At 43.8% G+C, this 25315-nt stretch overlaps 1 protein-coding gene across 1 annotated transcript in view; it reads left to right on the forward strand.

The window, feature by feature from the left end:
• The first annotated feature begins 8631 nt into the window (after positions 1 to 8631).
• The window catches only part of LOC126481949 (probable oxidoreductase PXDNL), a 108369-nt gene continuing 91685 nt past the window's right edge, over positions 8632 to 25315 (forward strand). Inside the window, exons 1-2 of the mRNA XM_050105908.1 lie at positions 8632 to 8747; positions 14049 to 14120. Of these exons, the coding sequence (XP_049961865.1) occupies positions 8632 to 8747; positions 14049 to 14120 (188 nt within the window). The remainder of the gene's footprint in view (positions 8748 to 14048; positions 14121 to 25315) is intronic.

A 25315-nucleotide genomic window follows, 5' to 3' on the forward strand; every position in this document is an offset into this window, starting at 1 on the left:
GTAGATTTGTTGCACCTTCTGAGTATTTTACTAATAAAACTCAATCTTTAGTTCACCATCCCATAACATTTTCTTTGTGATGATTCCAGTTTAAGTTGTTGGAAATTTGTTTTAAGCTCCTATGGGACGAAACTGCTGAGGTCATCGGTCCCTCGGCTTACACACTACTTAATGTAACTTAAGCTGACTTACGGTAAGGACAACACACTCACCCATGCCCGAGGGAGGACTCGAACGTCCGACGGCGAAAGCCGAGCGAACCGTGGCAAGGCGCCTCTGACCACGCGGCTACAACGCGCAGCATTTAAGTTGTACGTAGTTGCAATCCCGAGATATTTAGTTGCATCGACAACATTTACGTGATTTATCATGTAACCGAAACTTAAGGAATTTCTTTAGTGCTCATGTGAACTACCCCACATTTCCTATTGTTCAGGGTCAATTGCCTCATTTCGCATCTTGCAGGTATTTTGTCCAAATAGTTCTGTAATCCGTTTTGGTCTTCTGGTTTCTTTACTAGACGGAAAACGACATCATCTGCAATACAATCTAATGAAGCTGCGCAGATTGGCTCTTAAATCGTATATATAGATTAAGAACACCACACTACCTATAACTCCATCTTGAGGAACCTCAGATATAATTTCGGTTTCATTAGATGACTTCCCATCAGTTACTACAAACTCTGCCCTTTATGACAATAAATAACGAATCCAGTTGCACAGTACAAATAGTTAGAAAGTATAAAAAAAGATAAAATACTTGTACGATTTTTTGCTTTATTAAAGTGCATGTTCCATGAGATATACTGAGGTGTTCAATGGGTATGAACAAGGGGTGAAAAGCGATGGGCTGGTGTGGGATTTGTGTAAATGAGGGTAAACGAATACGGAAAGCAAAGCAGAGAGACTGATGTTGAAAGATTTGCAGAGAGTGATTCTGTGGCTCGGAGATCCAGACAACATTAACAGAGGAGATGAAGACAGATCAGACCCTTGTAGGTATCGACGATTGTGAAGGGTTGCAGCCCTCATGTTCGGCCAGTTAACACTTTCAGTATATTTGGACTTCCAGTTGAATAGATGGGGCTTGGATGTTAGGTTGCGGTCGAGGATTAATTTCGGGTAATTCAGTGTGCGTGTGGCTCCGTGTCAAACTTGCGTTAATTATAGGACAGTATTTCTGAGGTTGTCACCATACATGTTGGTGAATGATATTGAATGACTCTATCGTGATTAGTGAAATCGTTTACCGGTGTGCTGGTAGTTGGATGGCACGGCATACGTGGCGGCCTGCTTGTGTTTATATTTTCATACGCCGGAAGCGTCATTTTGCGTGGAGGGAAGGTAACCATAACACTGGTAGTTTAAAGCCGTCGCCATGCTTAAAATTGTTTGGCTGTTCGATTTGCATTGACACAGAGCTTTTGCAGAAACATTAACATCGACGAAGAGTTTCCCTTACCATATTGTTCACCATTTCCTACTGCGACTGTCCTGATATGTTACCTGAGCCACGCATATAGCTCTGCTCTCCTTAGCGTTCTTTAACTGCACGACTTTTCATCCTGATGTACATTTTATTACCTGCACCTCATTTCATACAAGGCAGCATTCTACAGCGGTTGGTCTTTCGCTGTTCATAAAATACCTATATTCTGTATGGTTTCTCGAAAAAAAAATTGGCTTTAAAGTTTCACGTCGGCTGATGTTCCCGATGCGGTAGGCAGTGTTCCCTATAAACCATAGAAACACGAAGACGAAGTGTTGTAGTGTAGTCCTTCCCTTTCTTGTCTGTTATTCTCTACCGTTTCAGGACTCTGCTTACTGACTTTGCTTCATATCTATTTCTTACCAAAAATGACAAGGCTATTCAGTTCAAAATTATCAACATCTATGATGAGAAACGCTGGAGTTACCGACCATGAATTAAAGGGAATCTGACAATACCATATAGTGCGCAGCCAGTTCAGGGCGAAGACTTAAACGTTTAATCAATAGAGCCTGCAAATGTGACGTCGCGCAATTAACAAAGGGGCTTCAACTGGCCCAAAATTTACGTTTAAACTTGCCTGAGTTGAAAAATGTCTAACTGCAGGTCTCAGACAAAGTTAGAGACGAAACTACATCGCCACTTTTTCGTTACCACGTTTACCACAAGCAGTGGGACCAAACGTCGTTTTTATTCTAATAAGAGACAACGGACTGCTCCTCTCTATGCTGATTATAGGGACTACCATTATCGAACGCCCACCATGTGAAGCTGATTCTCGGCCGGGGCACCGACTGACCAAAGAACTAGTCGTAGCTAAACAATGGAAAGGAATCGAAGCGTGTTTGACATCTGGCATCCGCTGTTGGTGATTGTCTTCTCTAGACTTCTCAACGCATGTCGTATACTGACTTTCTATCAGGGCGTCATGCCAGACATTCATTTCCCTGAATTCAGCAAAGAAATTCCTTGAAACATCAATTATCTGTTTGCCAGTATGGAATTCTTGCTGACACCTTAATTTCATTTCCATTACAGCCATAGCTAAATCTTGCACCACAGTCTATCCTCCGACCCTTTTATTGTCTTTCATGGTTCTTTTTCTTTCCTATGATTTACTGTTTCCGTTTGAGGGCGTTTCTGCAGCGCATGTGCAACGTAGCGCGAGTCCTATGAGGATATGTAAGCACCGGTATGTAGAGAAGGGATTCGTGTGGTATTAGCGTTTTAGCGAATTGCATATGGTAAATGAGGAAACGTGAACTCTGGCGACGTTATTAGTAATGCGCCTAAACAGGGCCAATGAGCTGTCATTCCTTCCTTACTGTAGAAGGAAAACCACCGGTAGACATCCACCGGAGCATGAAGAATGTTTGTGGACCAGCATGTCTCTCAAAACCCGCCAAGTTCCTAGCTGGATGCTGCTGCTTCATGAAACCGCACGTCCCCATATCGCAAATGTCATAACTCGGGAGTTACGCCAAGTGAAGTGGGCGACGTTCCAGACCCGCCTATAGTCTCATCTCTCCCTCTGCCATTCTCACGCTCTCGGTCTCTTGAAAAAAGCCTTGAAATGTCGACGGTTCCTTTATGATGAGGGTATGCATCAGGCAGTTATGAATTTCTTCACGCAACAGGAACGGTGTTTTACCAAACGGATATCTTCGACCTGGTGCGTAGGTGGGATAGTTGGCTCAATGCTCAAGGCGATTTTGAGAGATTCGCATGCCCTTTATGGAATGTACGACTTGAAAATGGAAACTTTTTGATCACGCTTTATATTTTGTTAGGAAACCACGATACAAATTAAAATTAAAAAATACTTTGCCTCCCCATTTTCTGTGATCCCCGATACGAGAGTATTACGAATGTCACATGTCATCATTCCCTCCGCACAGTAGTAATTTTGAGCCAGGTTAATGTTAACCCAACGCCATCAAGCTGTAATTATTGGTAGTCACAAAGATATCGGTCTCCGTTAGATAGGCTACTTGGTGTGAAGAAGGACGCCAGGAACGAGAGAGATAGTTCGAGGTTGGGAGCAGAGAGGTGACGGCAACCTAAGAGATCTGGATATTTCCACACAACTCACTTGTAACATTATTTGAGTAACGACCGTTTAAGGTGGGAGTAGAGAGTAGTGCGTACCCTCACATTCCCCTTCTCTAGTCGAGGCAACGGAACAAACTAAAGAGTGGAAGCTATGGCTTCAACATTATCGAAAAAGTCTAAAATACAATTATCATCGGACAAGATGACGCTGAATACTTTCTACTGAGAGCCGTGGTGCTGTGCTAACAGATTATGTTAGTTAGGGTCAAATTTCCGCAGTTTCATACTACCAAAACTTCCTGAGGAGGCTAAGGAAGAATATCTAGCCGACACGTCGCGGTAAGCTGTTAAAGGGAGTGTTCTTGCGCCACAACACCAAGTGCATTCTGCACAGGACATGGTCATACATGATGCTTGTCTGGGCCCTCAAATCTTTCCTCAGCTACCGTATTCTGCTGTCTTGGCACCCAGAGATCTTTGTTCTTTCGTAAGATTATGAAACCACAACGTGCCAGTCATTTCCAGAATGATGGCCAGGTGATTTTCGGGGCTAAACTTTTGCTGAACAGCCGAAATGCAGATAGCTGGAAGATCATTGTCATGTCATCCAGAGTTCGGGAAACTGTGTCGCATTGAAATGTGAATATGTAGGGGACTAACTCTTCCACCTAGGTTTATAATCACAACTTGAATTTTTTAAAGGGCATAATAAAAACTGTATGAACACCCGTTGGAGGGTCCGTGATACCGTAGGAAGCCGTAAAAGGTAAAAATTGTAAGGGAAACGGACGTTTTTACACACAGGGTAGATTCTCCACATGGAGACAAACTATAGGAATTGATTCCTGACAGAATAAGGAGGAAGAAACGCCACAGAACGTATGGCCAGGAATACGTTCGGAGGGAGGTACACCCACTTGCAGCTGGAGTTCCTGTATCATTGACAGTGTAGGTTTCCAAGATTGAAAGGGCGCACGTGAACACTCCAGGGGTATGTAGAGAGCAGTGAACTGGAGCCACATCGCCCTTCGCACCACCAAAGGCACCTCTTACAGCAGAGGAGGCAGGTTTACTTGCAGGAAGTGCACTTATGCCCCGCCTGTGAGACGCTCTGGGATTGTGACTGGTCTCACGAGGCGGTGGCCAATAGTCCACGACCACTCATAGGGGCTGAACCGGTGCTAATTGTTCGCTGCCACCATATCGCGGGAATTTACCGTAGCCCACAGGTGGGTGTTGTGAAGGTGGATGATACCGCCTGTCATAGAGGTAGCATCATCTCTTAATTGGACGGATGACAGAATCCTAACACTGTGGTGGCCTGTGCAACGAACCAGCTACAAAACCGTGTCTACAGTGGCAAGTCCGTAGGTAATAAGCCCTGGACACGTTGTAACTGATACGGATATTGGCAGCTGTCGTGGAGAATATTTGACACGGTCGTCTGGCTAGCAGGTCACGTTCCCGGACACAGTCAAAGTTGGAAGGCGTTTCCAATCATATGTTCATCTTTCTTGCCCCTTATCCTATCAGTTTCTACCCGTTTAGCAAAAGTACCCTGTGAACAACAAAGTAATGAGATAGTTGGCGTGTAGATGATACGGTTATATGAAGAGATTGGCAGAGGAGAGGGCAGTTGACTGATATTTAAAAAAGAGTGACATTCTTTCTGGTCGCGAGACTCATATAAAACTTCCTGTAGAGTGTCTACACCTTGTAAGGTAGCTACCTTTTCGCAAAAGTTCAGTACTAATGCAAGTAGTGTGATTGAGTCCTAATTTAGTAAAGCTATGCCTTGTTGTAGACAAGTACCTGACCCAATAGTCTGTGCTGTTTCATAATCTTACTTCGAGAAAGGAAAATCAGTATAAGTAAATAGCTCATAATTAAATAAGTCGCGCAGCTGTTGAATGGTAGGCATAGAAACTGTAATCATACATCACTAAAATGTGAAAATCACTCGAAAAATCCCATATCAACTACTAAGTGTAAAAGTGATAACCTTATAGCCGAGCCGGCCGGAGTGGCCGAGCGGTTAAAGGCGCTACAGTCTGGAACCGCACGACCGCTACGGTCGCAGGTTCGAATCCTGCCTCGGGCATGGATGTGTGTGATGTCCTTAGGTTAGTTAGGTTTAGGTAGTTCTAAGTTCTAGGGGACTTATGACCACAGCAGTTGAGTCCCATAGTGCTCAGAGCCATTTGAACCATTTTGAACCTTATAGCCGACAACGGTGCAAAGGGAATTGGTGTCATTCCTGCAATCACAATTACTGAAACATAACGACTAGAAATTGCTGGTAAGACTTCTCTATGTTATTTGGATGAGAATGTTGTTGAAAAGAATTCAGTATGCATGAATTATTACGTACTGCTCAACACAGCAATATAACACTCTCTAAAGTTACTTTTGTGGAACACGAGCAGGACGGTCAGAAACAGTATGGAAAGCTTGTAAGGGTGTTGTATAGTAGGTTGTGCTCAGTAATAATTTATAAGAAAAAAACCGATACTTAACGCCGTTTCCGAGTTATTTAACATTGGAGTTAGCCAACGAAGTCGTTGCGCGCACTAATTCAAGCACTCGAACGCGCTAAAGTGCATTTTGAACCTTATAGCCGACAACGGTGATTTCCCACTTGTTGAAATGCTCATTACCAGTTGAAATGTGCGTTTTCCGGAAGAGGTGAATTTGAGTTAGGTAAGCAAAAGTAACGTTTCATCGGTTTGAGGAAACCGAACAAACAGCAAGTTCAGCGACGTTGTCTCTGGCAGGCTGGTTGAATTCACGTCAGCGCCGACTTGATTGGCTAAATTTAACGCTAAATAACCTGAAAACGGCGCAACGTAACAATTGTTTCCCAGCATAAGCTCCCCTGCAATACCTTTACGTTGGGGGTACCCGAAAGAAACAGAATTATTTTTTGGAAGCTATATATTTTGAAATTGTTTATAAAATAGCCTTATCCTATTCAGAATACCCTCCATTACAGCTAATACATCTGCCACACCGGTGCTTCGTCTGTTCCAAAAAATTTTTGCAGTCATCTTCAGAAATGGCTAACAACTACTCCCTAGCTATTTTCTTGACTTCTTCAATGTTGCCAAATCGATGTCCTTTCACGTCGCTTTTCGTGCATGGAAATAATAAAAAGTCGCACAAAGCCAGGTCAGAGTAGTAAGGTGCGTGACGCAGGGGAACCATGCCATTTTTGCGCAAAAACTGTCTAACAGATATGGCTGTGTGTGCAGATGCGTTGTCGTGGTGCAAGAACGAATCTCCGGTCTGCAACAAATTCGCTGAACCGAACTCCAGGATAACCCTCTAATCTCTGACAGTTGATCAAGTCTGTCGACGGTTTGTCAGCACAAGCTATCGAGGTTTTTCAGTACTTACGTCGATTCGGGCAGTCGATGGATGTCCAAAACGAGATTTGCCATTAATCGACATGTCGCCATTTCTAAATCGAGCAAACCACTCGTAACTTGAGTTTTTCCCATGACGTCATCCTGGCTAGCTCTTTACAACATTAAGACACTTTCAGCAGCATTTTTACCGAGCAGGAAACAAAACTTCACAGCTGTAAGTTCTTCACTCAAATTTGTCATCATATGAAACGAAACAATAACAAAACAGCGCTAGCGTAAACAGTCACTGCAGATGAACAGAACAACCCATGTCGACAATACAGGAGGCACTCAACAGACAATGAGTTGCGCTATACACGCCTAGTGGTAGAACTGCGGACTACACAACTTCCGCCCACGGCAATGTTATTCTACATCTACTCTACATCTACATGATTACTCCGCAATTCACATTTAAGTGCTTGGCAGAGGGTTCATCGAATCACAATCATACTATCTCCCTATCATGCCGCTCCCGAAAAGCGCGCGGGCAAAACGAACACCTAAACCTTTCTGTTCGATATCGATTTCTCTTATTTTATTTTGATGATCATTCCTACCTATGTAGGTTGGGCTCAACAAAATATTTTCGCATTCGGAAGAGAAAGTTGGTGACTGAAATTTCGTAAATAGATCTCGCCGCGACGAAAAACGTCTTTGCTTTAATGACTTCCATTCCAACTCGCGTATCATATCTGCCACACTCTCTCCCCTATTACGTGATAATACAAAACGAGCTGCCCGTTTTTGCACCCTTTCGATGCCGTCCGTCAATCCCACCTGGTAAGGATCCCACACCGCGCAGCAATGTTCTAACAGAGGACGAACGAGTGTAGTGTAAGCTGTCTCTTTAGTGGACTTGTTGCATCTTCTAAGTGTCCTGCCAATGAAACGCAACCTTTGACTCGCCTTACCCACAATATTATTTATGTGGTCTTTCCAACTGAAGTTGTTCGTGATTTTAACACCCAGGTACTTAGTTGAATTGACAGCCTTGAGAATTCAACTATTTGTCGAGTAATCGAATTCCAACGGATTTCTTTTGGAACTCACCTCACACCTTTCGTTATTTAGAGTCAACTGCCATCTGCCACACCATACAGCAATCTTTTCTAAATCGCTTTGCAGCTGATACTGGTCTTCGGATGACCTTACTAGACGGTAAATTACAGCATCATCTGCGAACAACCTAAGAGAACTGCTGAGATTGTCACCCAGGTCATTTATATAGATCAGGAACAGCAGAGATCCCAGGACGCTTCCCTGGGAACACCTGATATCGCTTCAGTTTTACTCGATGATTTGCCGTCTATTACTACGAACCTTACTGCGACCTTTCTGACAGGAAATCACGAATCCAGCGGCACAACTGAGACGATACCCCATAGGCCAACAGCTTGATTAGAAGTCGCTTGTGAGGAACGGTGTCAAAAGCTTTCCGGAAAACCCCATATTTTATTATTATTTTTGGGTACCGCCTCGTACAAGCTTTGCAGACTGTTTCTGACCACCCTGTATACCGCCACTCGTTACTGAGGATCTTCACAGGTAACCAGCAACGACTAGTTCGCGAACTACCGAAATCAAATTATTGAAGGAATGAAAGCGCCCTTGTGGCACCTAACTTCCGACCTGAGCGTTTCTATCCATCACGTCGTGAGGGAGGAAGCGAGCCAGAAAGATGGGAGGACGCCGGAGAAGGGAGCTGACCAGCCCGCGCCGCCGCCGGTTGCCTGCCGGCGGTCCCGGCTCTCCGCTGGCGTCGGTATATATAGCGACGCCGGCGGCGCGGCCAGCGTAAACAGTGCTCCAGCGACGAGCGACGGACACCGGCCGCGGCCGACGCTGCAAACACCGGTAGCGGCGGTCCTCGACCTCCGACAGCGGCCGTCCGGCGCGGAAACGCATACACGCGTTAAAAGCCCCGGAGTGCCGGCCGTCCGCAAGCAGCTGGGGAAAAGCATCACGTGTCCTTCTCCAGTGGCTGTATGGGTCCGAGCACTTACCACGATAGCAGCAACACCGTCGTCCAGTATCTCTTGCGATCCTCAACAAATTATTACCGATATCGTAGTCCGCAGCTCGTGGTCGTGCAGTAGCGTTCTCGCTTCCCGCGCCCGGGTTCCCGGGTTCGATTCCCGGCGGGGTCAGGGATTTTCTCTGCCTCGTGATGACTGGGTGTTGTGTGATGTCGTTAGGTTAGTTAGGTTTAAGTAGTTCTAAGTTCTAGGGGACTGATGACCATAGATGTTAAGTCCCATAGTTCTCAGAGCCATTTGAACCATTTGAACCGATATCGTAGGCCACTGGGTACTTGTTTCTTCAATAAGGTGCCCTTCGTCATGCCACAACATTACCTAAAGCTAAAGCCGTCGGCACACGGACCGTGCTGTCGAACGTAAACGTTGAGCGTGCCAAGTTCAACGTGCTGCTGAACGCTCAGGAACGATGCGACTTGTGCATACGGTCCGTGGGCCCAAACGTGGTATACGCGATCGCAACGCACTCCAGTGGCAGTTGAGGGATGTTTCTAGTTCGTAAAACACACTGTTTACTCCACGGACGAGCGTAAAATTCGTACGTTACCTCCATTAAAACGCGCATTTCCTCCATCGTCCACTAAAAGGAAAGTACCATGTTCAATCAATAAGGACACAGGCTTATAAAAGTTCCATTATAAACAGTGCGGTACAAAATTGGACTACTTCTCCGCATAATATAAACATTATTTCATCATTCCCACATTTTAGTAAAACCCCAAGGTCAGTCTTACTTGATCACTGTTCCTGCCCAGTAGCAGAATCTTTGCAACATGTGAATTACGAAGCGTAAAAGAAAAAGGAGAAAAATATCTTTATACAAATAGCGCAAGCTGTCCTTTAAATTAAGCCAATCGAACAAAGTCACCCGTCAAAAAGAGGTGAACTTATATTTACATATCAAATATTACAGTATATACTTATATTAAACTAATAATAAAGTATCAGAACCAAATAAAAACGCCAATGTTAGGAAAAAAATTCGCCGTTTCCAACCGCGAACCACCGCCCCAACAAGTATATAATTAAGAGACAGTGACGCTGCTCACCACGATGTTTTTTTTTTTTTTAATCTCATTTTGTTCGCTTTTGTTCGTTGCATCTGCTAGGGGCGGACGTCGTAAGACAACCGTTTAAGTTCGTTATTGATCGATTAACTCAGTTTTTTTTTTTTTTTTATTGCGGAGGGCACGTAACCCTCTGACCGAACACGCTGAGCCACCGTGCTGGCAACGCTAAACCAACATCATACCATGAGTAACTAATCATAGTATGTTACCCTTGCTGGAAACCTTAATCGTAGATATGTTACTAATTGTAACTTAATTATTACAAATTGTACCAATTGCAACTTAATTATTACAAATTGTACCAAGAACAATGTGTTTTCGGTGGATCTTCAGTGTGTCGCTGCCTTCAAATAGCCTACTCTCATAATACGCAGGTTACAATAATTTTTTGCCACGAATATGATGTTTCTCATTATTTTATTGGAACGAATCAGACAGTTAACAGCGGGTTATCCAGTGATTCTCAATTTGATGGTGCTCAGAAACGGTATATGAAATGCTGTAACAGATTTGATGCTACAGCATCCCACGCTATGACGTCAGAAGCTCGGCACGCTCGACGCTCAACGTTTGGATGTACGGTCCGTGTGCCGACGGCTTAAGAGTAGGTGCTGCGTAAGCCTGGGGGAATTCACGTGGTTCTATCCTCAACGGTCGCAGTTACGAGAGCGGGAATTCTCCTTGCCACTCCAAAGGGGCAGCTCAAACGGGTGGTACTGTCACTTCAAAATGACTAGAAAAACAGTGACTCCGACTGTCTACCTGCAAGCTCCTTTAGGCTCACCCACTGTGACTCACTGAGATACGAGCGTCATTCAGAAAATAATGCCACCTATATTTTATTTTTATTTTACAAGAAAAGTAAGTGCTACATACATACACTGAGGACCCAAAGGAAGTGGTACACCTGCCTAATAGCGTGTAAGGTCCTCGCGAGCACGCAGAAGTGCCGCAACAAAGCGTGGCGTGGACTCGACCAACGTCTGAAATAGTGCTTGAGGGAACTGACACCATGAATCCTGCAAGGCTGTCCATAAATCCGTAATAGTACGGGGCGTGGAGAACTCTTCTGAACGGTACATGCTCAAAATGTTCATGTATGGGGAGTTTGGTGACCAGCGAAAGTGTTTAAACTCAGAAGAGTGTTCCTGGACCCACTCTGTATCAATTTTGGACGTGTGGGGTGTCACGTGGTCCTGCTGGATTTGCCGAAGTTTGTCGGAATGCACAATGGACTTGAATGGAACCAGGAGGTCAGACAGGATGCTTACGTATGTGTCACCTATCAGAGACTTATCTAGATGCATCAGGAGTCCCACATCACTCCAACTGCACACCCTTCACAGCATTACAGCCCCTCCACCAGTTTAAACAGTCCCCTGCTGACATGCAGGGTCCATGGATACTTGAGGTTGTCTCCATACCCGTACACGTCCGTCCTCTCGATACAATTTGAAACGAGAGTCGTCGGACCATGCAACATGTTTCCAGTCATCAACAGTCCAAAGGCGGTGTTGATGGGATCAGAAGAGGTGTAAAGCTTTGTGATGCAGTCATAAAGCTTACACGAGTGGCCCTTCGGCCTTTGAACGGCTCGAACGCTGATATCTTTTGATGGCCCAGCATTGGAATCTGCAGCAATTTGCGGAAGGATTGCACTTCTGTCACGCTGAACGATTCTCTTCCGTCGTCGGTACCGTTCTTGCAGGATCTTTTTCCTGCCGCAACAATGTCGGAGATTTGATGTTTCATCGGATTCGTGATGTTCACGGTACACTAGCAAAATGGTCGTACGGGAAATGGTTCAAATGGCTCGAAGCACTACGGGACTTGACCCTCAGGTCATCAGCCGCCTAGACTTAGAACTACTTAAACCTAACTAACCTAAGGACATCACACACATCCATGCCCGAGGCAGGATTGGAACCTGCGACCGTAGCAGCAGCGCGGTTCCGGACTGAAGCGCCTACGGGAAAATCCCCACTTCATTGCTACCTCGGAGATGCTGTGTCCTATCGCTCGTGCACCGACTGTAGCATCTCGCTCAGACTCACTTGAATCTTGATAACCTGCGATGGTATCAGCAGTAACCGATCTGAGAACTGCGCCAGACACTTGTATAGGTGTTGCCGACCGCCGCGCGGTTTTCTGCCTGTTTTCATATCTCTGTATCTGAACACGCATGCCCATAGCAGTCTGTTTGGGGCTTCAGTGTAGGATAAAAGCTACAGCATTTACGATCAGTTGCTCGCTTCTCAATATCGTCACCATCTTTGTCCATAGTTTATTTTCCACCTTGGGGAAAAAAAAAAACATGTACACATGTATACAAGTGCGATAAAAGTTATAGTACCGCTACAAATAAATGAACCCAAGTCTAACCTCTTGTTCCAGTTTTCACCCCTCAACAATGAAATGCTGTAACAGATTTGATGCAGCTCTTTTACTTGCCTCTTTTATACTGACATAACGGCATTTTCGGTACCCAGTATATACAAATCTTGGAGTAGCCCAGTTTATCAATAATGGCCATCATATTGCCTTTACCGATGGTTAATTGGCGAGGCATCTCACCTTTTGGCACTCTGTGGTTGTCGCGTATGACTTGATCAACGGGCTGCATGTTGTGAGAAGTCGCTGCAGACGCTGAACAGCCACTTAGCGTTTCATCAACCAACTGTCTTTGCCCTTCAGTTTTTGTACAGCGACGAACCCGTCGTTTATCGGTGCTGTTGTCTTCCATCGCATCTGCATACTCCTTCTTCAGCCTTTTGTGGATGCGATTGAGCGTCTCATCTTCTGTAACAAAGAACTCAGTCGTTAAACGCTGGTTTATACTTAGAACAATGTCGGCCATTCTCTAACCTACACCGTGCTGCCATTTGTTGATGTAGGACAGTGGTATTAGAGTGAGCACTGGAAGATAGTTTTCGGAATGCGCTAAATTAACAATTACTACATTACCAATTTAATGAAGGAGAAAAAACAGGACCCATTACTTTCTTCTCTTAGTGTCGGAACTGCGTACATACGAAGAAAACACACTCACCACTCTCTCACCCCGCACTGTCCATTGGATTTTAATCTGATGGAGCTGTTAAACAATTCTATCGAGAAATTAATTTCAACATCGCCCGAGATAAATATGAGGTATCGTGTTCTTCGTTCCACGTGTCTCACTTCTTTTTCTTGTTCTCCCTCCCTCTCCCTCCTCCCCCCCCCCCCACCCGTCCTCACTCTCTGTCTCTCTCTCTCTGGCTGTCTTTCTCTGGATCTCTCCTTTTTTCTTTCGGCTATAGTTCGAGTATCAGTTACATTAGTGATCAGCTTTGTTTTTTTTTTTCTCAGTTCCTCCTGTCTCACAACATGGATGCTGTGATTTGATATGTTCTTATTTCCGTTTACGTAAATAATATGTTACATGCACTAATGATAAATAAATATTGGGAAAATACTGCCCGAGGTACATTCCGGTATTATGTTGTCTATCTTATGTATCTCATTTCTTGTTTTACTCTGATGGAAGTTTTATTACTTTCTTTTCTTTTTATTTACTTCTTCTTGATTGTACTTTCTCCTCAGTTGACAATTATAGCTTCGATATTTCTACATTCAGTTCTAGTTACCAAAATTACGTTTCGATTTCAGTCATTATTCAATCATCCTAACAATAGTTCTCTTCGCCTAGTTATGGAATATTTACCTACTGAACCAATGCTAGTCCCCAAAGTGGAGGTACATTGTCCCCGACTCATACAAAATTTTTAGTTTAATTTGGTCGAGTAAAACAACACGACAATCGACAAGCAGCTGTGTTATCTGAATAAGATGACTGCCTTAATTCGAATTCCAGACATATGTTTATATTGACACATTTAATGAGGAAAGCCATAACGATTGCATTTGATACCATGACTTGTGTAACATAATATCTACTTGAGCACTGATCTTCACCATTATAATTATACATATATTTCTTTTGCTTACAGGGACCTGAGGTTCAACAAGATTCGAGAGATTCCTACTGATGCTTTCAAGAATGTCAAGAACTTGAATACACTGTGAGTACTTAATACAACAATGTTTTTATTCTTATTATATGTTTCGTGGATATACGTTCTCTAGTAAACTTTCACTTTAGCTGCACTTACGAAAATTTACAGCAGTTATTTACTGGAGCTCTTAATTATTCATCTCATTCTTCAGGCGGTATACCGTTGGAGTGTGACTACAGACAGTAATCACTTACGACAAGATTTGTTTGCAATCTTTGTCACACTTTTAATCTTGACTCGTAATCACTAATCCCATGTCAGGTGGTTGTCAGGTAACCGTTGTTACCTCACCACCTAAAAAAGGGCGTTACAGGTTTGCAAAAACAATAAAAAAAGTTCCAGACATAGTTTCTCATATCCTCATAACTCCTTATCTTTATGCTGCATGTCTTCTTGTAAATGTGGCATTGCTGGCCGGGGTGGCCGAGCGGTTCTAGGCGCTACAGTCTGGAACCGCGAGACCTCTACGGTCGCAGGTTCGAAATTGCTCAAATGGCTTTGAGCACTATGGGACTTAACTTCTGAGGTCATGAGTCCCCTAGAACTTAGAACTACTTAAACCTAACTAACCTAAGGACATCACACACATCCATGCCCAAAGCAGGATTCGAACCTGGGACCGTAGCAATCGCGCGGTTCCAGACTGTATAGCGCCTAGAACCGCTCCGCCACCCCGGCCGGCCGCAGGTTCTAATCCTCCCTCGGGAATGGATGTGTGTGACGTCCTTAGGTTAGTTCGGCTTGAGTAGTTCTAAGTTATAGGGGACTGATGACCTCAGAAGTTAACTCCCATAGTGCTCAGAGCCAAATGTGGCATTGTTTTTATGTTACGTAAGATACTACTGAGTGGTTGTTGGTTTTTCCTTGGCCTCTTGTCGGTGTTCTGGGATGGAACAGGCAGTAAAAACATTCTGATGTAACGATCGTACTGTTGAGGCCTTTTCCGAATTATCTGCAACACAAATGCACTGCGCTGTGATACTTATGCAATGTTTGCAATCTATGATCGCTGTGGTGTTTTGCTATTCCTTCGTCATCCTGGTCTCTGGACTCTAAAAACAGTTGTACGTTGAATCATATCCCCCGAATTTAATTCATCAAAAACTAAGTAAGGTAGTGTAATCAGTTTTTAGATACTGAAGTACTGACAACGGAGCATTTACTGTAACCTTCCCTAAAATTTATTGTGACAATTATAATATACCTTTATGAAAGAGTACAGTCAGATTTACTGCTTTATTTATTATACACCAAGTTGATTTAGAGTATTCTCTTTCCTTCATTTATATTACATATTTATTACATATTTATCATTATATATTGTCCTACACGAAGGTAGTACCAAGAGACCAGTCCTATCGATGTTCAATTTTTGAAAGTATAAGACACAAAATTTGTGTACTTTCGTGTCCTATTTTTATTCTTGTACAAAACAGTAAATTTAGAAAAAGAATGAAAATTATAAAAATTATCTTCAAAAATCTTGAAAAACAAAAGAGAGGACTTTTGGAACCAGCTTTAAAAAGAAATATACGAAATCCTAACTCAAGTATTATGATACCGCTGGGCAATATTTACGCACTATTGGGAAATGACAACAGCATTTTAGAAGATAGTAGAGCAATATCCTGCTCACCTTAGGGCGAACGAAAATTATGTACGACTAATTAATCTGTGTAAAACGATTTCAGCTGAAATTAATGTCTACGTACTTGGATAACTCACAAAACTTTCAAACATGAACGTTACCAAATCGATGTTAAATGAAGAATTCTTGATGGATCATGAGGTTCCTTATCCTGGTTACTTTAAAGAAACCACGAAGTCCAAGCAGCTAGACGTGCACAGCCAGAACACGCCATATTACATCGGTCACAGGCAAAGAAATTTTATTTTTATTTTTATCTGAGACATTGGACAACATTGTTCCACTAGTTCCAAATTCACGGATTCAGACCAAGGTTTTCGGGCAACTGCTGGAATTGGAAACCTTTTCCCTTTATTCTTAGTTGGGGACCCCTCCGCCCCATTTCCATTTCGTCTGGTAATAGGCTGAAAAGGGCTGCGACTCTATGACGGGACGGATTAGAAACAGTCTGCTCTACACCTTTCGTTATTACTGCATCCCTGAAAGCAGAAAGGCAGCAGGAAATAGAGTACATATAGCCCCAACGTCACAGAAGAGCAAATAAAATGTATTAAGGAAGGAACTTGGAAATTGGCACAGAACATCTCAGTTAATGAACGCTGCTTTTACGTGGATATCAGCAGGCCCGGTGATAGGTCAAAAATTTCCGATGATTCGTGTGGTTATTTCTTAGCCACTCTAAAGAAACTATCATGTGAAAGTGGTCAGATGTGGACTGTACGGTTACTGTGACAACTTTTCTCAAATTAAGAAACTGAAAACTCTAGGTACTAGTGAAGTCTTTCGTCAACATCATTTTCTTTGGGCCATTGTCCCATGTCAACGCGGGGCCGGCCTAGTTACTATGGATGTGGCAATGTTAGCGTCAGAGGGTGGCCAGATACCCTTCTTATCGCCACCCCATAATCCCCTGGGACGGAATGAGTGTACCTCAGCTGCCTGCGTCTAGTGGAAGCCATGAAATAATGCGAACGTATTCAAATGTCTTTGAGTCGTGTACCTGAGGCGGGACGTGGAGACCAGCCCAGTATTCACCTAGGGGGATGTGGATAACCCCCTAAAAACTACATCCAGGCTTGCCAGCACACTGGCCCTCGTCGGGAATCAGCTGGACAGATTCTATCCGGGGCCTGCGCGCCTGCCCAAGTCCAGGAAGCAGCGCATTAGCGCTTTCGGCTAATCTGGCCAATCCACGGTATTAGTGAGGTGTAATATAAATGGTTGTCGTCATCACACAAGAATCAATATAATATTTTCATGAGGGATACTAAACTTGGAAAGTGGCATAGATGAACTTAATTAATGTGCAATGCTGCAACAATGTTCCTGGATAATCTAGAATATAAAAAAGTGTAGGGTATTAAGTATGTGATGAAGTAATAACGGATCGAATGAAACTACATGTAATGCAACATAGAGAAAAATTCGAGAAATGTAAATAACAGCTGTAAAAATGAAGAGTCACGATGTGTGCAAAGAAAGATGCATATGTGAAATCCGTCGGCAGCTCTTGTGGTCTTGCGGTAGCGTTCTCGCTTCCCGCGCAAGGAATTCCGGGCATGATTACCGTCGGGGCCAGGGATTTTCCCTGCCCGCGAGATGATTGGGTTTTATTGTGTTGTCTTCATCATCATCATTCAATCCCATTACGGTCGGAGGAAGGCAATCGCAAACCACCTCCTGTAGGACCTTGCCTAGTCGGCGGTGCGGGTCTCCCGCATCGTTCCCTGCGCTCCTCGGGGTATGTCACTTCATCATCATCATTTGAAATCTAGGAAAACTTTAAAAAAAGAAAAAAGCACCTGGAAAGCCCTGTCATATTGAGGTCATTCCAAAAGGACAGAGAGCAGCAAGTAAGTATTTGTTTCAAAGATGAAAATAGAAGATTTGACCTAAAGATACTGAGAACTGTGAAAGTAGGTTTTTAATTACTTGCACAAGAAAAATTAGAGACACAGCATATGCATGAAAATCTAAAAGCAGAACAAACTGAAGCAGTCTAAAGACGAATAAAGATAGTGAGGAAGAATTCAAGGTAACGGAACTTTAGGAACAGTCAGAAACCGTAAAAACGTAAAAATAATCTTTGGGACAATTTGGATGACAGAAAATCTCTAGGAATGGACAATAACCGAAATGCACCGAGTGAAAAAGTGGAGTAAGAGAAGGAACAATAGCTTTGGGAAGTTATAAATGAGATTGCAAAAGCCATGGGATAGAGATATGCACTTATACAAATAGCCATGGTATCGTGTGCACAAGGTATAAAAGGGCAGTGCATTGCCGGATCTGCTATTTGTACTCAGGAGATTCATGTGAAAAGGCTACCGACATGATTATGGCCGGACGACGAGAATGAACAAACTTTGAACGCTCAGTGGTAGTTGTAGCTAGACGCTTGGGACATTTCATTTTGGGAATCGTCAGGGAATTCAACGTTCCGAGATCCACAGTGTCGTGAGTATGTCGAGAATACCAAATTTCAGTCATTACCTCTTATCACGGGCAACGTAGTGGCTGACGACCTTCACTTAACGACCGAAAGTAGCAGCTTTTGCGTAGAGTTGTCAGTCCCAACAGACAAGCAAAAATACGTGAAATAAACGCAGAAATCAACGTAGGACCTGCGACGAATGTATTCGTTAGGATAGTGCGCCGAAATAAGGCGTTAATGGACAATGGCAGCAGATGACCGACGCGATTCCCTTTATTAACAGCACGACATCGCCAGCAGGGCCTCTCCCGGGTTCGCCGCCAATTTGGTTAGACCCTAGAAGGCTGGAAAATCAGGACCCGGTGAGATGAGTCCCGATTTCAGTTGGTAAGCCATGGACCCAACTTCTCAACAAGACACTGTGCAAGCTAATGGTGGCTCAATAATGGTGTGGGCGGTGTTTACATGGAATGGAATGGGTCCTCTGGTCTAACTGAATTGATCATTGATTGGAAACGGTTATGTTGGGCTACTTGGAGACCATTTTCAGCCGTTCATAGACTTCATATTCCCATAAAACGATGATATATTTGCGTCAGCTGTCCATAATTGTTCGAGACTGGTGTGAAGAACATTCTGGACAATTCGAGCACCGACATGAAGCCCATCGAACATTTATGCTACATAACTGAGAGGTCAGTTTGTGCACAAACCCTGCACCTGCGAAACTTTCGCAATTATGGACAGCTGCAGAGGAAGTATGACACAGTATTCCTCAGGGAGCTTTGAGGGACTTGTTGAGTCCTTGTTACATCGAGTTGCTACACTAAGCCAGGAAAAATTAGGTCCGACACGATATTAGGAGATGTGCCATGATTATTGTCACCTCTGTGTTTTTTTTTCCATGTTGCTTATAAGAGGCATTCCAAATTCAGATAAACAGAGGTGAAGGAACTACAATTGACGAGAATGAAGTAGGATTCAGAAAAAATCGATTATACTTGGAACAGCTATTGAAACTGAATTCCGAAATTTCTTTTGAGGTTACTGAAATCCAAAGACGTCATAGGATCATTTACAGATTTCAAATAAACGGTTCAGTATCGTCGACAGAAAATCTCTAGTAGTAAGGAAATTCAGAGTTAAATCTAAAGCAGCAAATGTTATCCGATAAAGAGTTGTGGACATAGAGTTAAAAGTTGGTGGAATATTTCATCTACTTATAACTAAGAAAAAAAACGAGAGCCAAGATGATTAAACACTTCGCCTTCAATTTTATTATTTATCAGATTTTGAAAACTGAAACAGCATTCAGCATTGAACGCAACCAACTGCAATTACTAGGTTGATCACCACTGTTAAAATAAATTACCTAGAACGTCACACGACTTTTTCCACAATTTCATAAACTCTATCAGTTGTTCCACATAAATAAATCTCGTGGTTCATTTGACCAAAAGCATATTTTTAATGATACCAATACACAAAAAATTACTGTGAATGTACACCATGACACCAGATTTCAGTAACCGAAACAGAATGCATAGAGGTCTGCTTTTGAAGCTGAGTTGTCAGCGTGACAGAGTGCCGTAATACGAGAGGGCCGAGTTCGCATCACGGCTGTAATAACGTATTAATAACAGCACGCGATGAGAACTACCAAGGAACAGGTCCGAAGAGACTCACATCGAAGATGTGAAGAAGTACTAAAGGAAAATTAGACAGTAACGAAGAAGGCAGCACTGGAACTGCTGGCGACTACCACAAGGCGCTTACAGGAAAACAAGTAAAAAGAAAAGGAAACTTGCGGAGAGTGCAGGTTATAGCTCAAGTCTAACAGCTGCTAGAGAAATAACACAAAGATTTAGTAATGTTATTTATCATTAATACAAACACCACTGCAGTTACCCATATTTTGTCGATAATTTATGAAAATATATCGGAAATATTTTCTGGACAGATATCTATTTTTATCCGAAGTGTCAAAACCACAGAGAAAGTTAACCTATGAATAGAAATTGGAATGTACTACAGTGATTTCTTTAAAAAACGTTGCTGTCCGTAGCAGTAGTGGGTAATTTGGGAAAGACTGGCTGTCAGAGTGCTTCGACGTTGCTAATCGCGATTGCACTACGAGCCTGCTTGTGGGCTTCCACCTCAACCTGTGTCCCAAAGATGTGAAAGGCTATGTTGGTACTACCTGTACGCGTAAATCAGTCCCAAAAATGTTCAAATGTGTGTGAATTCCAAAGGGACCAAAGAGCTGAGGTCATCGATCCCTAAACATTCACACTACTTAATCAAACTTATGCTGAGAACAACACAGACACCTATGTCCGAGGGAGGACTCGAACCTTCTTCGGGAGGATCAAAATCGATGAAACGAATAAAATCACAGTACAAAATATTGGCCAGCCTCTTGAAAGAGAATACTGGTCACTTTAAAGATCTGCAGATGGTATAGAAATGATAACATGTGGTCAGGTGACCCTTCATGGCTGACGTTAGGCATGGCGGTGAAGCAGAGTGTATTTACCAGACGGTTGTACCGAATCAGCGCTGTAAGATGGGTAGATCTGGAGACATGACGCAATGGCTAAAATAAGCTATCTTGTTTGAAGGCGTGCCCATGACCACACCGGGAATGAAGTTGCCCTGTTTGTTAGTGTATCAAATGGTCCAAATGGTTCAAATGCCTCTAAGCACTGTATCACTTAACAGCTGAGGTCATCAGCCCCCTAAACTGAGAACTACTTAAACCTAACTAACCTAAGGACGTCATACACAGCCATACCCGAGGCCGGATTCGAACCTGCGACCGTAGCAGCCGCGTGGTTCCGGACTGAAGCGCCTAGACCCGATGGCCACCGCGGTTTGTGTATCAACGCGGACTAACGAAAGTCTCCACAAGGAAGGGTGTATCATTCTCATCAATGCAACAAGGCGTAAGACCAGGGTTCGTAGAAAGGGGCCTAAGCGACTGGAACCAGGGACATGAGTGACATCTTGTCACTGACGATCTGTTTCAAATCGAATAGGACTATCTGCTGTCAGTGAATGCAAGCTCATATCAATCAGTTTCTGAGCGAATACTGTGAAGGAACTGCTTGACATGACTTTTACAGTCGGGAACCTTGCAAAACTCGTGACTCACTGAGGCACATAAAGCTGTTCGCCTTGTGTAGGCAAAACAGAACAGAATCTGGGCAGCGGTTGACGGGAGACGTGTAGTGTTTTCCGATCGCTCGCTATTTTTTCCTCTTTTTCAAGTGCCACAAGGTGTCGAGTGCCTCGACAGCCGAATGAGGTCTTTATCCCGCCGTGTGTAGATGGTTTACTTCAGGACGGAGATGGTTCTGTGATATTTTGGAGATGTTTTCCGTATACTCATCCAGGTTGTCGTCAATATTACCAGAAAGCTTACATCAACATTCTCTTTGGAGATGTTTTCTGTATACTCATCCAGTTTGTCGTCAATATTACAAGAATGTTTACATCAACATTCTCTTTGACCAGGTTTTGCCTTTTATTCTACATCAACATTACCAGTTAGCTGTGGTCACTCTTATCTTCGAAGATTACAACAGCCTTGTTCAGAGGATTAGATCCACTTTCTCCTGCTATCACATAGACGCAAGCACCCAGTGGCACTTTGACTGGTCCGCTAAATGTGGCACACCTGAGAAATCGTGGGACCCTCTTCCCCGCCAAACTGAGACAGTTATCAAGGCCGGAGGTGATCATAAGTGGTATTAGTGTAATGTTTCCAGAGATGACAAACTTTTGGTGCGGTATACTTAACAATGACGTAGATGCAGCTTATATAAATAGCATTGAAATCCGTTAAGGTATTGAATAGGAGGGATGTTGATTAACAAGTTAGTGATGTACAGTGTGTTTCTGTAAGAGCGTGCAAAAATGTCACAGGACATAGAGAATGTTCCACTGAACAATTTAAGGAACGAAGAAGCCAGCTTCAGGAGTTAGGGAAGTAAACTTGTCTACCGCTTTGTGCAGCATTACAGTTTTCTAACATATTTACAACTAAAATGCGTACAAGTTTACACGTATTGTGCTGTTTATTTATATGTATATTCTTCATTTCCTGCAAGGGAACAAGCCTGATTACTAGGAAGTTATGATGCAGGATTTGTTTACTTCACTTGTCCATAATGTAGCTTTGTTGTATCGTATTTACGTTGTCCCACGACAGAACATGCTTTGAGTCAACGACAGAGCCATTCATTACTCAGTGCTATTCAGAGACGTACAGTACAATACGATGGAGCTGTAACGGTACAGTACTTGCTGTTCGCTTGATTGGAAGGAGGTCGTATTCCATGGCCTGCGAGGTCACCTTACCTGAATCCCCTTGATTATTTCCTATGAGCATCTCCAAAGTCAATTGTGTGTGAGACCCCAGTGGATACAGAGATGGAATTAGTCGTCAGCACTGCAGCTGCCATTGATGTGATTCGAAACACATGATGGATATTTGTTAGGGTGCGTCAGAATATTTTTCGCCGATGTCATTCTTGCATTGAGGTTGATGGCCGTCAGTTTCAGCACATTTTGTAAAATACATTACAAACGGTCCATTAATTGTCTCAGTGATGGAATTTGCTGTCCACTGTAACTAATGTAAATAAAAAAGTACACAGTAGTGTGATTTTATTCCTATTATCTCCTTAAGCTGGCTTCTCCGACCTCAGGTTCCCTGCCTCAAATTGTTCAGTGGAGCATACTCTACGTCCTGTTAAATCTATCAACGCTCTTACAGAAACACCCTGTACGTGTCATATATCTAAAAACGAAGGTTGAGAGATCAGTCCATCTCTCGTCATTCTTTTCTTGACGAGACTTCCATTTGGTTGGAGTGCTGGAGAGGTGGTGCAGAGCTGGTTTCGCCCTGCCCTCCTATGCGAAAAGACTAGAGATTCCTGCAACCAGCGGCTCACTTACTGAGACTGCTTAGTCGCTACCACATACATGTTGCAGGCACGGAGCATACCACAACAGGCCCGAGATAAACCCACATCCGCCATGAAACGATGCAAGTGGCCTGTGTGGGATCCGACGGACTGGCCTTGTTACTAATTGATCCTGTCTGGACTATTGGGAAACAGAACAACCCCCGCCCCTTCCTTAGCGCTCAAGTACGTAATATGAAAATCTGACCTAAAGGATAATACGGAAAATCCCTCGTAAATGAACCACAGGCACTGGTCTTAAATGGTCTTAAGAGAAATGGCGAAGAGACGCGATGTACACTGCTGGCCACCGTAAATGCAACACCAAGAAAGACAAGAGGTAGCACAACACAATTTATTTTGTAGATAACATGTTGACCAAGTATCAAATGATTACGTTTATAGACGTCTGTGACGTGTGGTTCCTGCCAGAATCAGTAGCCAGAGAAGCCGCCATTGTTGGAGATCACCGCTGCCACACGTCTCGGCATTGAGTCAAAGAGACGTTGGATGTGTTCCTGGGGTACAGCAGCCCAAGCAGCTTCCACACGTTGCCAAAGATCATCTGGTGTGGCAGCTAGGGATGTAATCTAGGTCACTCGTTGAGCAACCATGGACCACATGTTTTCTATCGGCGAAAGACCCGGAGAGCGAGCCGGCCAGGGAAGAAATTCAATCTGGTTATTGACGTGTGGTCGCGCATTATCCTGTTGAAATATGGCTGTGGCCGAGCCCTGAAGGTAAGTAAGGACAGCTGGCTCCAGCACCTCGGATATGTAGCGCCGGCTATTTAAAGTACCGGCAATGCGTACTAGAGGCGTGCGAGAGTAATATCCAATACCGCCCCATACCATAATACCCGGTGCAAGACCAGTGTGGTGGTGCATAATGCAGCTGTCCAGCATCCTCTCTCCACGGTGTCTCCACACTCTAATCCGACCATCGTCGTGCTGCAGAAAGAAGCGTGCCTCGTCAGTAAAGACAACGTCATTCCATTCTGCCGTCCACATCCGTCTGTCATCACACCATTGGCGACGGAGACGTCTGTGGTTCTGCGTCAATGGTTGACGAAGCAATGGACGTCTTGCGGACAGACCTCTCTGCTGTAAACGGCGTCGAATGGTACGCGCAGACACTGGATGACGCGTTACAGACGCAATGTGCTGTGCTATGTTTCGGGATGTCACTGAGCGATCCGTCACTGCCATGCGCACAATTTGCCTATCAGCACGTGCAGTGGTGCACCGAGGTGAATGCGATCGACCACGTCGGTCCGTCGTACCCTCCTGCATCCAACGGTCATATATCCGCATTACAGTTGTTTGGTTTCGTCCAACACGACTAGCGATTTCTCTGTATGATAATCCACAGTCTCGGTAAGCCACTATCCTTCCTCTGTCGAACTCGGATACTTGATCAAACGGTGTTCGCTGTTGTCTACGAGGCATAACTGATCGTCTTGTGAAACAACCACAAGGTAAACACACGTGCCGAACTTACACTCGTCGAAATCGCCAAGCCTTAAATGGCGCTATGAGGTGGCGCCACAGGCGCGCGTGATGTGCGTCTGCGCTGAAATTCTAATCAGTTGCATATATCATCGCTGCAAACCCAGGGTGTAAATTTCACTTGATTCGGATGCTTCCTTCAGGGTGTTGCATTTACGGTGGCCAGCAGTGTATTCTGACTTAATCAGTTTAATATCACACTTCATGTGCATAAACGAAAAGGAAACCTATAGTGTATTCACATACGGCAGAGAAACAAAATCGTTAACAGAGATAGTAAAGAGCCACTTGGGTTATACATTAAATGTTCATGGTAGGTCACAAAGAAGCGTGAAAGACACGAAAGAAAGATAGGAGCTCTGAAGATCTCAGTCACATTTGCGTTCCCCGATGGAGGAGCAGCAATTTCATGGGTTATGTTACCTAAATGGGGGGTGTTAATCACACATGCAGGAAATTAACTGCAACCTCTTGGCATTACGTGAGAGACCTTGAAGAATGGAGACACTTAACTAAATTTATATCTGCTCGCGAATCGTACAGGGGAAGAGATGGATTCATTGTTGCAGAACTGAAACAATCTAAATAAAAGAGCCTCTCAGGGCTACTACCATCCACTCACACCTACGTCAAACCCAGCA

The sequence above is a fragment of the Schistocerca serialis genome, chromosome 5 (genome assembly GCF_023864345.2).
Source record: "Schistocerca serialis cubense isolate TAMUIC-IGC-003099 chromosome 5, iqSchSeri2.2, whole genome shotgun sequence".
NCBI classification, from domain to species: Eukaryota; Metazoa; Arthropoda; class Insecta; order Orthoptera; family Acrididae; genus Schistocerca; species Schistocerca serialis.